This window comes from Talpa europaea (assembly GCF_964194135.1).
Source record: "Talpa europaea genome assembly, chromosome: 3".
Classification (NCBI taxonomy): Eukaryota; Metazoa; Chordata; class Mammalia; order Eulipotyphla; family Talpidae; genus Talpa; species Talpa europaea.
This window is the reverse complement of record NC_140069.1, coordinates 149048659-149061833: the sequence shown is the minus strand read 5'-3', so window position 1 is coordinate 149061833 and position 13175 is coordinate 149048659. Positions and strand designations below refer to the sequence as shown.

Genomic DNA, 13175 nt, shown 5'->3' with positions numbered 1-13175 from the left:
GGACTGCACAGAGGGAGAGAGTGTTTAAACTTCTGTAGGCGTGGTGGTGGTGCCCAGTTTCGGCTTCTTTGAGAAAGATTTGGGCTTTACTCCAACTTGATTTTGGTCCATCAGCCAGTACTTCTAGATAATGGAAGTGAAAAGAACCTGTCGGCTCAGAGCTTTGGCCTTTGTTCTGTGAGGGGCTCCGTGTGAGGTGGTTCGGGCCTCTCTCTAACTCGGTTGTCATTGTTCAAATTTTGAAGTAATTGAAAGTTTTTGTTGTTTTTTTTTTTACTAATATTAATTTTCTTTGGTCCTTTAGCTTTCACAAAATTGATCACCGTGAATGGACAAGACTATCATCTTCAACTTGTAGATACAGCTGGGCAAGTAAGTATCTCTTGACTCAGGATCTCAGAGTATCGGACAGCCTGGGCCTGGCCTTGCACGCGGGGGCGGCGCCAGGGAAGCCTGGTGACGGTGTGTGGCCGAGTGCTAACAGGCTGTCTGCTTCGTCTTCTAAAGACATTTATGGCAGTTTTCAAATAACTGACTTTTGTTTCAACTTTAGAATTTTAGATATATTTGTAACATTGTGGGGCCTTACTTTTTTACAGGATGGTAGCTTTCTATTTTCTAAGCTTTAATTCTGTGTTAGAGAGCCATGTGAGTGCTGTTCCCCCCTTTGTAGTAAGTATTCTCTTGTGTTAAGAACGGAAGCAGATCTTTTCAGGAGGAAAAGTGAGGAAAGGATGCAGGGCAGACCCTGTGGGTTTGTGGCTGTGCGTGGACAGCTAGCTCAGGGAGCAGCAGCCTCTGCTCACCAGTCACTGTCAGAGGTTATGTGACCCAAGGAAAGCTCTTCGTGGGTTAATGTGTTGGTAACAGGGGGCCTGCATCACCAGGGAACTGGACTGAAAGCCGTGGGTGAAAGAAATTAGGAGGACTTGAAGGAAATAAAGGAAACCCTTTTTACAGCTTAACTTCCCCATTACCATGGCACCCGGTCCGGCCTCTGCCAGAAACCATTCTGTTGGGCTGAATTTATTGCAGCTCACTGGAGGGTGGGGAGGGTAGAGACGCTCCTCACCTGGCTTCTTTTTTTTTTTTAAATTGATTTATTTATGCATACAAGAGCTGGGGTACAGGCCAGAGATGCGGGGGGTGAGACAATTCACCAGAGACAGAGTGGGGAACAGAACAGGCAGACTGACTGAAACACACTGCTAAGGGGAGCAGCGGGCAAGCCAGGAGAGGTCTACTGCACCATGTGGGTTTCTTCCCGGCAGGCTGGGGATGGAACTCATGCTGCAGAGGCAGCGGATTGCTTCATAGTGAGGTGCTTAACCCCTTGCGCCACCAGGGAGGCCCTCACCTTGCTTCTTATAAAGGGCAAAGGACTGGCCCATCTGGAGGGCAGCTGGTATGGCATGACTGGTCTGCCAGGTTGGATGGAGACTTCTTCTGGAACTTGGGGAGGCTGGGGTAGACCCGGAGCTCTGTGGCCTGTCCTCTGGGTTTGCCATGAACCCTTGGTGCTTTGTTTTGAAGTGAATGTAGACATGTAACCTTCTAATGAAGCAAGGAAATGGCTCTGTAGAGTGTTTTAACACAGGAGAAACCCTGAAGTTTCAATTCTAGAAGATTTAAATAGAATACATCAAAGGTGCAGGTGACAGAAGTGACATGTGACCATACACACCACACTCCCCATCTGGTGGTGCCTGTAACATGCCTTTGCCACCAGGCACATAGGCCTTGCCAGAGTTGGAGTGGAGCTTTTTGGCATGCAGGGAGCATGGGCACCTTGGGAGGAGCCGCACAGGTGACCTTGCAGGTTATCCGCTTATCTTAGAAGTGAACATAGCGCACCTCCAGGCAGGGTATGGGTGGGTTCTGAGGTTTGTGTCTTGTCAAGGCAGCAGTGTGTTTTATTGCCTGAACCAGGCGCCCTTCAGGGTGGGAGTGGGGGGGCACCAGTGACAGTGATGCTGAGGCAGCAGGTGTAAACCAAGAGTGTCCTGGCTAGACACCTGGCCACGCCATTGTAAGTGGGGCCCTCATCAAGATTCGGGTGTCTTTGCTGCCTTTGGTTTAAATTCATTAAAGTCATGGAAAATGGGGGTGGGGCTGCTTGTTGATAAATGGACTCCAAGTAAAGTTACTGGGCCTCCCTGGTGGCGCAGCGGTTGAGCACTGGGCTACGAAGCTGCCCGCAGCCTCTACAGCACTGGTTAGATCCCGGCCGCCAGCGAGGGTCCCACGTGGCGCGCAGACCTCTCCTGCCGCCCGCTGCTCCCCTCAGCGGTGTACTTCGTCGGTCTGCCTGTTCTGCTCCCCACTCTGGCTCTGGTGAATCCTCTCACCCTCCCGTGCTTCTGACTGTTCCCAGTGCTTGTATAAATAAATAAATAAATCTTTTTTTTTTTTTTTTAAAGTAAAGTTACTATAGAAACGCCTCTTCTAGCAGACTTGGGGGGGGGTGGGGACACACACCAGTATTTCTTAGCTGCCTGGAGTGTGCGCTCTGCAGTCTCACTGACTTTGGATCCTGACTTCCTCTAACCCAGTGACCTCCAGGAAGCACGGGCGCCTTCTGCGCTCCAGAACCCTGGCGGTGCCCGCCTTCACAGGGCTGTTGCATGATTTCGGGTAGACTTAGGAGCTTAAAGAGGGGGTCAGGGGGTCTGTGGAAGGAGCGGGTGTTTGTGTCCTCTCCCCTTGTCAGGACGGAAAGCACTTCTCTGGGCTGCCGTTTGCTTCAGGCGTGCTTGCGTGAGTGTTCAGCCCTTGCGAGGACAGAGTGCTACCGAGAAGGACACCTAAGGCCGGTCCTCAGCCTGGGGCTGCGGGAGAGATGGCGAGGGCGTGCTCCGTGACTGCTCTGCCTCTCCGCCCTTTGGGGCCCGTTACTGTTGGAGAAGAATATTGGGAGAATCTTGCCCAAAATGGATTCAAATGTAGCTACTTTGAGTAATTTGTTGTCGTCACAGCCAATGGTTCTTAAACGCTCTAGCGAGGTGAGGGCCGCGCTGGCGCTCCCAGCCGTGCGGGGCGGCTCGGGCAGCCCTTCTGCTGCGGGGCCGCTGCAGTGCCCTGCTCCCGGGGCTGTTTCCAAATCCGATTCCCGTGGACAGGTTGTGGGGTTCGGACTGCGGGTGGGAGGGGAAGCGCGAGTTCTGAATGCTCGCGTGGCCCGGCTCGGGAAGGCGGTGAACGTCATGACGTCCAAGTTGTTTCCAGCAGTTTGCCTGCGGTTTTTGTTTGGCTTCATTTAAATAGACTCGATGACAGTGAGTGGGTGACAGCAGTTTTTATGTCAAATTCCCCTTTAATAGAAAAACAAGTATTAGGTTCCTTTTTAAAAAAAAATAGTAATACATGCACGTTACAGACATACAGTAGCATCAAGGGTTGGTAAGTTTACGTTAAACTTGAGTCTTTTTTCAGCCCGCCCTCCGAGCCTCTGTTACTGGTTTCTAGTAGGTGCTTCCGAGTCCCTAAGTGTGCAAGTACAGATTGGAGTTACTCTTTTTTTTTTTAAACACAAAAGCAACATAACATTATTCTGTGTTGGAGATTATCCTGCTTTCTGCCCAAGGCTCATCCCCGCACGCAGGTGTGTCAGAGAGGTGGCGCGTGTCAGGACGGGCCAAGTGTGCATTGCCGGTCGCAGCTTCGTTCCTGCCAGCAGTAAATAGAAAACGAATCTCTCTGTAATTTGAAGAAGTATTTTTCTTGTCGGGAAGGAGTTTGGTCATTTGGGGACATTCGTATCTCCTTGTCTGAATTCTTCGCCTGACCATGTGCTTTGCCCTTTTCCGATCAGCTGCTGGGTCTCTGCTCGCTGGTGTGAGAGGCTCCTTTCATGAGTGAAGACAGGCAGCACCTGGCGCGCCATCTGAACTGCCAGATTTTTGTTTTCAGTTTGCCTTTTGCTTATGGGTTTCATTTGAAAGGCTTTTTTCATTTTCACGTTGCTGAATTGGCTAATCTTTTCCCCCGTTTAAAACATCCCCCGTCTACTCTGCACATGGTTCCAGTTCTCACCCTGAAATCTCTGGTTCCTCCGGAGCACATTTCTGCTGAGGTGTGACTTAACGCCCACTGAGCTCACCGCCCGGGTGGCGCGCACCTGTTCCTGCCAGTCTCGTTGAGGGTGCCCTTGGCCCTGCTGGCTGAGATGCCATGTGACCGTGCGCCCCTTCCCGAGTCTGAGCACATCTGCGTAGACGGTCCAGTCTGCTCAGCTCCCGCGCTGTTTGTCTCCCACCCTCTGCCGCGCGGCTGCCGCCCACGGCCCCACATTCAGACCGGCCTGGGCGGCACCGCATTCCCGCTGGAGGTGGCAGTGGGGCGCCCTGTGCCTGGATATTCTGCCAAGGGACACAGCACCTTGTTCCCATTAAGTCTTTTCTCTCTAGAGTATTTTAAGGTTTTCTTCGGAAAAAATGTACTCTTTCATTTTCTTAATATCCCTAGGAATTTTGTCCCTTTGGGTTGCTGTTACAGCTGGGAGCTCCACGGTAGCTTTTTTCTGCACCCTGCTTTTTGACTATGATTACTCTTTTCTTTCATTCCACGTCTTCCTCTCAGGGCAGAGATAACTTGAACTTTGCTTTACTTTAGCTGAGCTGGTGACTCAGATCGTGGGATTTTGTTTTCATCTGGGTGAAAAGATTTATCATTCCGGTCACCAAAATTTGTTTTCAGAAATCAATACTAAAATGAATTCAACTTAATGAGAATTTTGCTGATAATGAAAGTAAAGATTTAGCATGTGTCGTGAGCACCATGATGCAGAAATGCTGTTATAGTCGTGCTTGTAATTCTGGTTAATGGTTCTAATTTATGATACCAGAGAATTGATAGTAAAGCTTTATTTTTTCAAGGACACTTTCTTGTGGTAAGTAGTAATAATTCAGGATCGCTGTGAACATAAAGTGCTATAGAATTACAAAGTTAGCAAAGCCAGCTACTTGATAGAACGGTGACTTGATGTGATTTCTCTATACTAGTGCTTTGCACTAGTGTGTGATATATTGACAATTGTATTTAAGCCAAGAACGAAATGTTTGTATCAGACTGTGTCATGTGCTGATGAAAACGGCAATGACATTAGGGCCTTCGTATGCTTTAGAATTCTGTGTCTAAAGCAGTTTTGTAAAGCATTTTAAAACTGGGCGCTAGGACACTGTTACTGCCTGTGTCTGCAGGTGTCTGCAAGTCCTGGACTTGCTCAAAAAATGGTCCACCTGATCTCAAAGGGCTGATGTTTGATTCTCCTCCTCCTCCTGGCCTCTCGCCTGCTGGCGGAGCCCAGACGACGGCAGGTGGGTGCTCAGGCCACTGTGCTGCGCGCAGAGCGTGGGTCCGGGTAGCAATTTCAGTACGAAAATCCATATTTATGGAACTAACCAGCAGTGCTTGTCATTTCCTATGAGGTCTGAGAGATTCTGGCCTTTTCATCCCCAAAATTGAAGAGCAGTGGCTCTTCCCCTTGGTGACGCGGCCTCTCTGCACCCTCCTCTCTCCAGCGTGCGCAGCTCAGAGCCTGCCCTGCAGTCTTAGAGAGGCCACGCTCGTTTTCCGTATTGACCTACGCAGGTTCACTTTAAGCAGATTCGTGTGTGGTGATGTTCGTGGAGTAATGTGGGGTTTGATTTCTCTGACCAGGTTGATACAGAAAAACCGGGACAGGTTGCATGTAACGTTACGCTGTGGGAGGACTTGACTCAAATGTAATTTCTTTTCATTCCACAGGATGAATATTCCATCTTTCCTCAGACGTACTCCATAGACATTAATGGTTATATTCTTGTGTATTCTGTTACATCAACCAAAAGGTAAGACTCACCCTGCTGCTTGAGTTGCTACAGGAAGATAGTATTAATCCTCTTAGAGTGTCCTGCAATTTGCTGTGGTTACAGTTAGGCTTAATTTTTAGGGTAAATGTTTTGCAGTGATTATCTTGTGGAACAGACAGGTTGCTGTGGGGAAAACTTACCCAGATAAGTGTGCTCTTGCACCCACGGAATAAAAACTGTATGTTTACCTCAAGCTAGAGAGATAATTGAACACAATCTGAGTTTTTTTGTTAATTGAAATGGTTAATTGACCTTTTGTGTTTCCATTATATTAATGGAAATAGACCTTCCGATATAATCTGGGGGTTTCAATTTGTTAAATATTTTATCCTTTGAATTTATGCAATAAAATCTTTGAGTAATAAGATCACTTTACTATGTAACAGTGGGTTGTGAATGGCTCCTCTGGACACACATTTCACACCTCCGCCTCCTGTTGGGGGCGCCCTGTGTTGTGGAGGAGGGGGCTGTGGCTGTGAGCAGCACAGAGCTGAGCAGAGCCAGTGGAGGGAGTTTGGATGCCGAGGACCTGCTGCTGAGCGTCTGGGACAGTGGGAGTGGGGAGTTGGGTATGTGAGACCACCTATTGTTTCACTTCATTGTTGCCTGAGAGAGTTACCTCTTCCCGCAGGAGGAAACTGAGTGACAGGGATGCAAAGTGCTTGCCCGAGGTTGCTTAGTGCCCGCCATTGCGGTGGGACTCTGCGTCTGCGCTACCCTCTGCCAGCCGCTAGCCACATTTCAGGTGCTCAGGGGCCACCGGCGGCCGCCGTGTTGGGCAGCGCAGGCCTGGACTCCTCGCCGCTGCGCGCGCGACTTCATAGGAAGAGTGCCGCCCGCTGCCCTCCGAATGTGCCAAGTAACCCTTTTCTCCACCTTGAGTTTCAGAGAAACAATTCTACCTCGTATTACAAAAGTTCAGAACTTAAATTATGAGTTTGTGATCCGTGTGACTGGCATAACAGGATTGGCAAGCAATGAGATGGGCGCTCTGCAAGCACTTTCCGCAGCGGGACGTCTCCCCCGCCACACGGCACAGCCAGCCGCCGCGTGTCAGTCCTCAGCGGCAGCCCCGGTTAGAAGTGTTGGCACAGCACGCACAAACACGTGTCGCCCGTAACGCATGCCTTTCCTGTGTGTGAACTATTTCAACTTTTTGGAAATGCTGCCTGTAACCCACTAAATTGAGAACACATCTTAGTACTGGCTTGGGACCGCAGTTTGAAATTCAGCCTGTTGTTATCCCAGCAAATCATCGGGTTCTAAACCCGTTAGAATTCTGTTGTCAGAATAAAGTGGATTTCTAGAACCTTGGGGAGAGTGGACCTTGAACACCTTCCAGGCTGGCTTTGCGCACTTCCGTCCACTCTGAGTTGCTCTTTGCTCTTTCACATAATCTCTGTCCTTTCTTAGACATTGCCCTCCTGCCATTCAGCCGCTGCGCCTGCTGCAGTCTGTCGGCCCTATGTGGAACTGGTGCTGCTTTGGTTTTATTTGACAAAAATGATGTTTGAAGACAACAAAAGTACAGATATTTGCTTTCCTTTCAAGTAAAAGTCTGTAACAAATCAGCCCCAAATTTAGCAGCTTAAAACCTCATTCATTTATTATTTCAGCTTTACTAGTTCAGCAGCCTGGGCGTGGCTTAAGCTTCAGGGTCTCTCTGAGCAAAGTGGGGTGTCTGCCTGGGCTGTTGTCAGCACCTGGCTCCATGAGAGTTCTTGGACCGAGGGCTCCAGGTCTTTGCTGGCTGTTGGCCTGAGGCTGCCCGTGGCTCGTTGCCAGGTGACCCTCCATCAGAGCGGTCACGGGAAAGCCACCGAATTTCCAGCACGATTGGTGCCAGGTCTTTTACAACCTCATCTCGGAATGACAGTTGATTATTGCTATTGCCGTAGTGTACTCACTAGAAGCCAGTCACTAGGCCCAGCCTTCCCTCTGGGCATTTCCACGGGCTGTGCATCCAGAAGGGCGGGGTCTTCACTGCAACCCACGCAGCCTCAGCTCTTGCCATGACTACTTGCCGCTTCTTCACTGTCCACCCTCCCCAGCACTCACACACTTTTCAATGTTGGAGATGCTGAGAGACTGGTTCCAGAACGCAGCCTCGGGTGCTCACAACACCCAGGTCCTGTTGTTGGCTTGCTGTGACTGCTGTGACACGTGCCTTCAGGTCCAGTGGCAGGCGGTGCTTTCAGATGCCTTCATAGGGCCTTAGTCAGTGAGCTCCAGGAGTTTGGATACAACAGTGAATGCACATCATGGAGCTGGTATTGCTTAGTTGAGGGTATGAGCAGGAAAGTCAGCGGCGAAGGCTGAGAGCGTGGGTCTGGGGCGGTGCTGATGAGCAGCACAAGGCAGGGAGGGAACTGAAACATAGAGGGAATTTGCGAATCATATGGATGAGCTGAAAAGACTAAACTGTGACATTTGCATAAAGATTTGGAAAAAAGTGAGGAAGCAGGTTATAGTGCGATCTGGAGAAAGAACATTCCAGGCATAAGGAAGGTGACTGCAGAGGTTCTGGCCGGAGCATGCTTGCCAAGAGAGGAACAGCAAGAGGCCTGTGCTGCTTGGAGCAGAATGAATGGCGGCAGTAGTAGTGGACACAGGGTCAGAGGTGGGGCCGTGACCAGTCGGGAGCGGGGGACCATCTGTTGCCTCAATAGGTCCCTGTGCTGAGAAGAAAAGGAGGGTTGTGCTGATGCGCTCTGTGGGGAGGCCCAGACCTGGGGGGCACAGTCGAGTGGCAGCTAGGCCCATCCTGGGCCTGGCACCCATGTGACCACAGGTTCTCTGACTGGGGGTGGCATGTGGCCATTTGGCAGCTGGTGAGTGATCACGCCATCCTGCTGTGGCCGATTTCAAGTCGACGGTGACCTCACTGAATGCCAAGCTGGGCGTGAGAAAGAGCGCCGGCTCACGGTGAGCCAGCCCCAGCCGAGGCGCTGGGGTCAGGACGCCACCCGAGGGGTGCACCTGGAAAGACGGGCAACAGGCCCCGCTGTGGGAGCCCCCGAGCTCATAGAGTCTACGGGTGTTTACTCAGCAGCTGATGGAGGTTTGGTGTGGCTCCTCACCCCCTCCGGCTGCCCCAGCTCGCGCGCGCCCACTTCGCGTTGAGCGTCCCGGTGGGGCTCCTGCGCCTCTCGCGTGCCCCTGCGGGAAGGTGGTTGGGGACGGAGCGGGCCTTGCTGGTGTTCGGGTTATTGCGCGTAGACATGGTGCATCTGTGACCGTTTCTGCCTTCCCCTGTAAACGTCACTGACAGGCTGAAACACGTCAGCACTCAAGTGGACGTCTGACTGTACACTTTCTGTTTTGTAGTTTTGAAGTGATTAAAGTTATCCACGGCAAGTTGCTGGATATGGTGGGGAAAGTCCAGTAAGTAGTGATTTCATCTCTTTCGTTAGCTACACTCAGGGTAGCAGAGCCGGGCGGTGACCTCTGGCGCGGACCCCTTGACGTGGGCCTTTTGTTCTTACCCTTGCAGAATACCCATCATGCTGGTCGGGAATAAGAAGGACCTGCATATGGAAAGGTACGTGACTTGTAAATAATGACGGGTTTATTCCATCGGGTCCAAGGTGGTGATCCCCGAAGTTCCGTTGTGGCTGCTGCCGGCGCGGCGAGCGTGGTGGGCCCGGCCAGCTTGTGGCCACCGGAGCAGGAGCCACTGCGCCCGCCTCCCCGCCCTAAAAGGCGTATCTCTAGAAAAGAGCAATCGTGGAAAAGTGTCTGATCTGCTCTTCTGTGCGGTCTGTAAAGAGACCATGGCAGCACTCCGTTCCTCCCACAGGCGTGTCCCGGCATGGGGGGGTGAGGACGAGGGATGCGCCGGGCGAGGACGCCGGCCAGCACCACCGCCTGCGCGCAGCAGAATGCCCGTCCCTGGGCGCTGACCCCGGGCTGCATCACGGTCTGTCGTGGCAGGTCATGGAGACCCGGAAGCTGCTGCCGCGGGCTCTGGACCGTGGGCCTTCCAGGAGCTTGGGTGGCTCCCAAGGCCACACCCATTCTGTCCCCCAGCCCAAGCGTCGCTCCACGCTCAGTGCGGTGCTGACCAGAGCGAGCTTGTCATCCATACGGGAAAATGGGTGGCGCGGAGCCTGCTTGGTGAGCCGCTTGCAGGTGCTGCGTGCCGCGGACAGGAAAGCACGAATTTAATTAGATTTTCCTTTTCCTTTAGGGTGGTGAGCTACGAGGAGGGGAAGGCCTTAGCAGAGTCTTGGAATGCAGCTTTTTTGGAATCTTCTGCTAAAGAAAATCAGGTGCGTATCTTAAACTCCTGCCGCCGTTTCTGATGGCATCTTGAGGTTGCTTTCTGAGGCGCAGGTGCTGTGTTTTGATTCAGTCAGCGCCTCGCTTAGGTGGGACCTGGGTGTCCACAGGAGAACAGGAGTGAGTAGGGAAGGGAATTCTACCTTTGGGAGCAGACGTTATTCCTACTTGTGTGTCATAGGAAAGGCTGGTACAGAAGTAAGTCCAGACAGAGAAAAGGAAGGAGACCTTAAATTAACACTTCGGCAACAGCATTGTTCCCAGACTACCCCCCGGGCGCTCTGAGGTGCAGGGAGAACCTGCGGTCTTCAGACACGCACCTCAGTGGGGAGGCCCCGCGCAGCCCCCTCCTCCTCTTCCTTCCTGCCTTTAACGTAGACCTGCAGGCCCACGCCTGTCGCTGGCTGTTTCTGGCACTGCCAACCCGATAACGTCGCCCTGACTCAGAGACTGCCCGCGCGGCCCATTGTCTGTGGAGCGGGGCGCAGCGCCTTTAGCGGGGCCGTGACCCGAGGGCTGGCCTGGTCTGCTCTCCTCCGGCTCCCTCTCGTTGCTGCCCCACTCCGCAGTCACCGTGGGCACCGGCTGGCCTTTGCCGCTGCAGTGTCCCTTCTCTGACCTCTTGCATTTGTGACGCCTTTTACAGTTTCATAGAGTGTTTTCCACCTGCCACCTTGTTTGACCCTCCCCTAAGACAAACTGGTTTTCATTTCTGCGAGGAGACTGCAGGCTGGTCCTGGCTGAGAGGCGCTCGCAGAACTGCCTGGCGCCCCTGAAGATCGACCTCATTTTAGACAAATCAAAGGTGCAGAGAGGAAAAGGACTTCTCTGAGCTCACTCTGCTTTATGTGGGAGGGGCACTTGGGCTAATTTTAAATCTAAAATCCAAAGTGTAAAGTTAAAATCCAAAATGCAGTCCTCTCTCCCCTGTGCCACGCTTTCTGGTGGTGAGGAGAGGGACCTCCTGGGCCCAGAGCGTGGGGAGGGACACAGACTCTTCTCGGTAAAAGGCCTTGTTGTGTGGGGAGACTCGAGTCTGTTCTGGATGTATCGGGGATGGAGCTGCCGTGCTCGGGTGCAGCCCTGGTGCTGGCGCTCCGCGGAGCCGGGACTCGGGACCGACCTGCACGGTGTCCCCGCTCTGCTGTCAGCGGGGCACGTTGAATCTGCTTGTGGGCCAGATGGCTGGTGTGTGGTTCTTCCTGTTTTGTCCATGTACCTAGAAATTTGTATTATAGAAACTTCCAGGTGGTCTCAAAGGCAGAGACTTCCGTTTGTAAAATGAGGAAGTCCTGGGGCGGGTCATACGGCCTGGGGGCTGATAGCGCAGCCCTGCCACGTTTGAAAGCGGCTGAAAGGACATCTCACAGGTTCCCTCCTGGAAAAAACCATGGTGCCTGGTGATGGCCAGGCCTGCCACGTGGTCCTTGCCATCCTGGCGCCCCGCGCCCAGCACTGACAAAAACCACCTTTGGGTCTGTCGGCCGGCCTCACCGCTCCTCTTCTGTGAGAGTCTGTGACGCCGCAAGCCGGCTGGCCTCAGTGTCTGTCTCACCTCAGGCGGGTCCCATGATGTGTGTCACACGTGGGTCGCTGTTGGGTGTGTATGTGGAATCATCTCCCGCGCCCCCAGGGCAGGGCTGCCTCGTGGGCCCCTCCCTGTAAAGAAGGGGCGTCATCTGTCTCGGTGAGAACAACCAGGACGCCCCACTGCGGTGTGACGGAGCTGCTCCTCGGCCTGGAGCTGGAGGCCTGGCGTGTTTGTAATGGTTCCAGGAAGGTCTGTTCTTGAGTCTCCCCATTACCTTCAAAAGGCAGTGGGCAGCTTTTGCAAGCCCAGATATGAATGGGGGTTCGTGGGAAATGCGCATAGGAAACGGATCCTTTAGTTTGCCTTAAAAGGCTCTTGTCCCCAGGCGCAGGGACACGGGGTGGAGGTGGAGCACGTGTCCTCGGAGAGGAGAGTTGTTGCCAGCAGCGTGCTCAGTCCTGAAATTGCCCGCCTTGAGTTGGCACCTCCCTGTGAAGTGGGGCTGCCCTTTGGGCTGAGCAGCGAGCTGTGGAAGACAGCCCCCTGGGGGAAAGGAGGGTGTGGGCGCCAGCAGTGGCCCTGGGGACAGTGACGCCCCAGAAAGAAGACGGTTGGCCTGTGACCATAAGAGCAGGGCTTGAAGGTGACACGTGCTTACTGCAGGGGAGTCGGAGCTGAGGGTTCTGAGGGTGAGGGAGGACGGGGCTCGAGGGCGGTTAGCGATAAGCAAGGCTCGGGTGAGAGGGAAGGTAGGCAGCTGCTGGCGTGGGGCGGGGGTGAGAGCCGGTAGGCGAGCGGCTTTCTGGCCTCGGGCCGGGCAGTGCAGAGGGGTGGGGTGGGGGCGGAGGGTGAGAGGGGTGGGCTGGCAGCTGCGACCATGGACACCGATGCCAGCGGGGCCGGAGCCCGGTGCGCTCGTGCTCGGCCAGCGGGTGGGCGCGGACGTGGGGTGGTCCCCTGGGAGGGAGGCGGCCGGGGCTCCTGGGGCTCTGGCTGCCCCACTGCAGGGGGGCGCATCCCGTCAGAACTCACGCCGTTTCCGCTTTCTGTCACCAGACTGCTGTGGACGTTTTCAGAAGGATAATTTTGGAGGCAGAAAAAATGGATGGGGCCGCTTCCCAAGGAAAGTCTTCCTGCTCGGTGATGTGACTCCGCTGTGAACCCCGAGGACGCCGGGCCTGCGGGGGGGCAAGCGCCCGCCACCTGTGAGATAGACTCTGCTTCTTCCTCTTCTGTTAACCTGAGAGATTGCATTTGGGTCAGAGCTTCCCCTTCCAGATTATGTTCACCTCTGACTCTGTCCAGATGAGTTCACTTCCATGTTCAAATTTCAGGCAATCATATTTTCAATTTATATATTGTATTTCTTAATAATATTATGACCAAGATTTTATCGGCATTAATTTTTCAGTGTAGTTTGTTGTTTAAAATAATGTAATCATCAAAATGATACATATTGTTACACTACTATAACTAGGCTACGATATATCAGTGTTTATTTCATTGTGTTAAAT

The 13175-nt window shown here is 52.9% G+C and overlaps 1 protein-coding gene across 1 annotated transcript in view; it reads left to right on the top strand.

The window, feature by feature from the left end:
• The window catches only part of RHEB (Ras homolog, mTORC1 binding), a gene marked incomplete at both ends in the record, with an annotated part of 40158 nt that extends 27348 nt beyond the window's left edge, over positions 1-12810 (top strand). Inside the window, 6 exons of the mRNA XM_084229516.1 lie at positions 305-372; positions 5746-5828; positions 9177-9233; positions 9343-9390; positions 10039-10120; positions 12718-12810. Of these exons, the coding sequence (XP_084085642.1) occupies positions 305-372; positions 5746-5828; positions 9177-9233; positions 9343-9390; positions 10039-10120; positions 12718-12810 (431 nt within the window). The remainder of the gene's footprint in view (positions 1-304; positions 373-5745; positions 5829-9176; positions 9234-9342; positions 9391-10038; positions 10121-12717) is intronic.
• Positions 12811-13175: the final 365 nt, after the last annotated feature.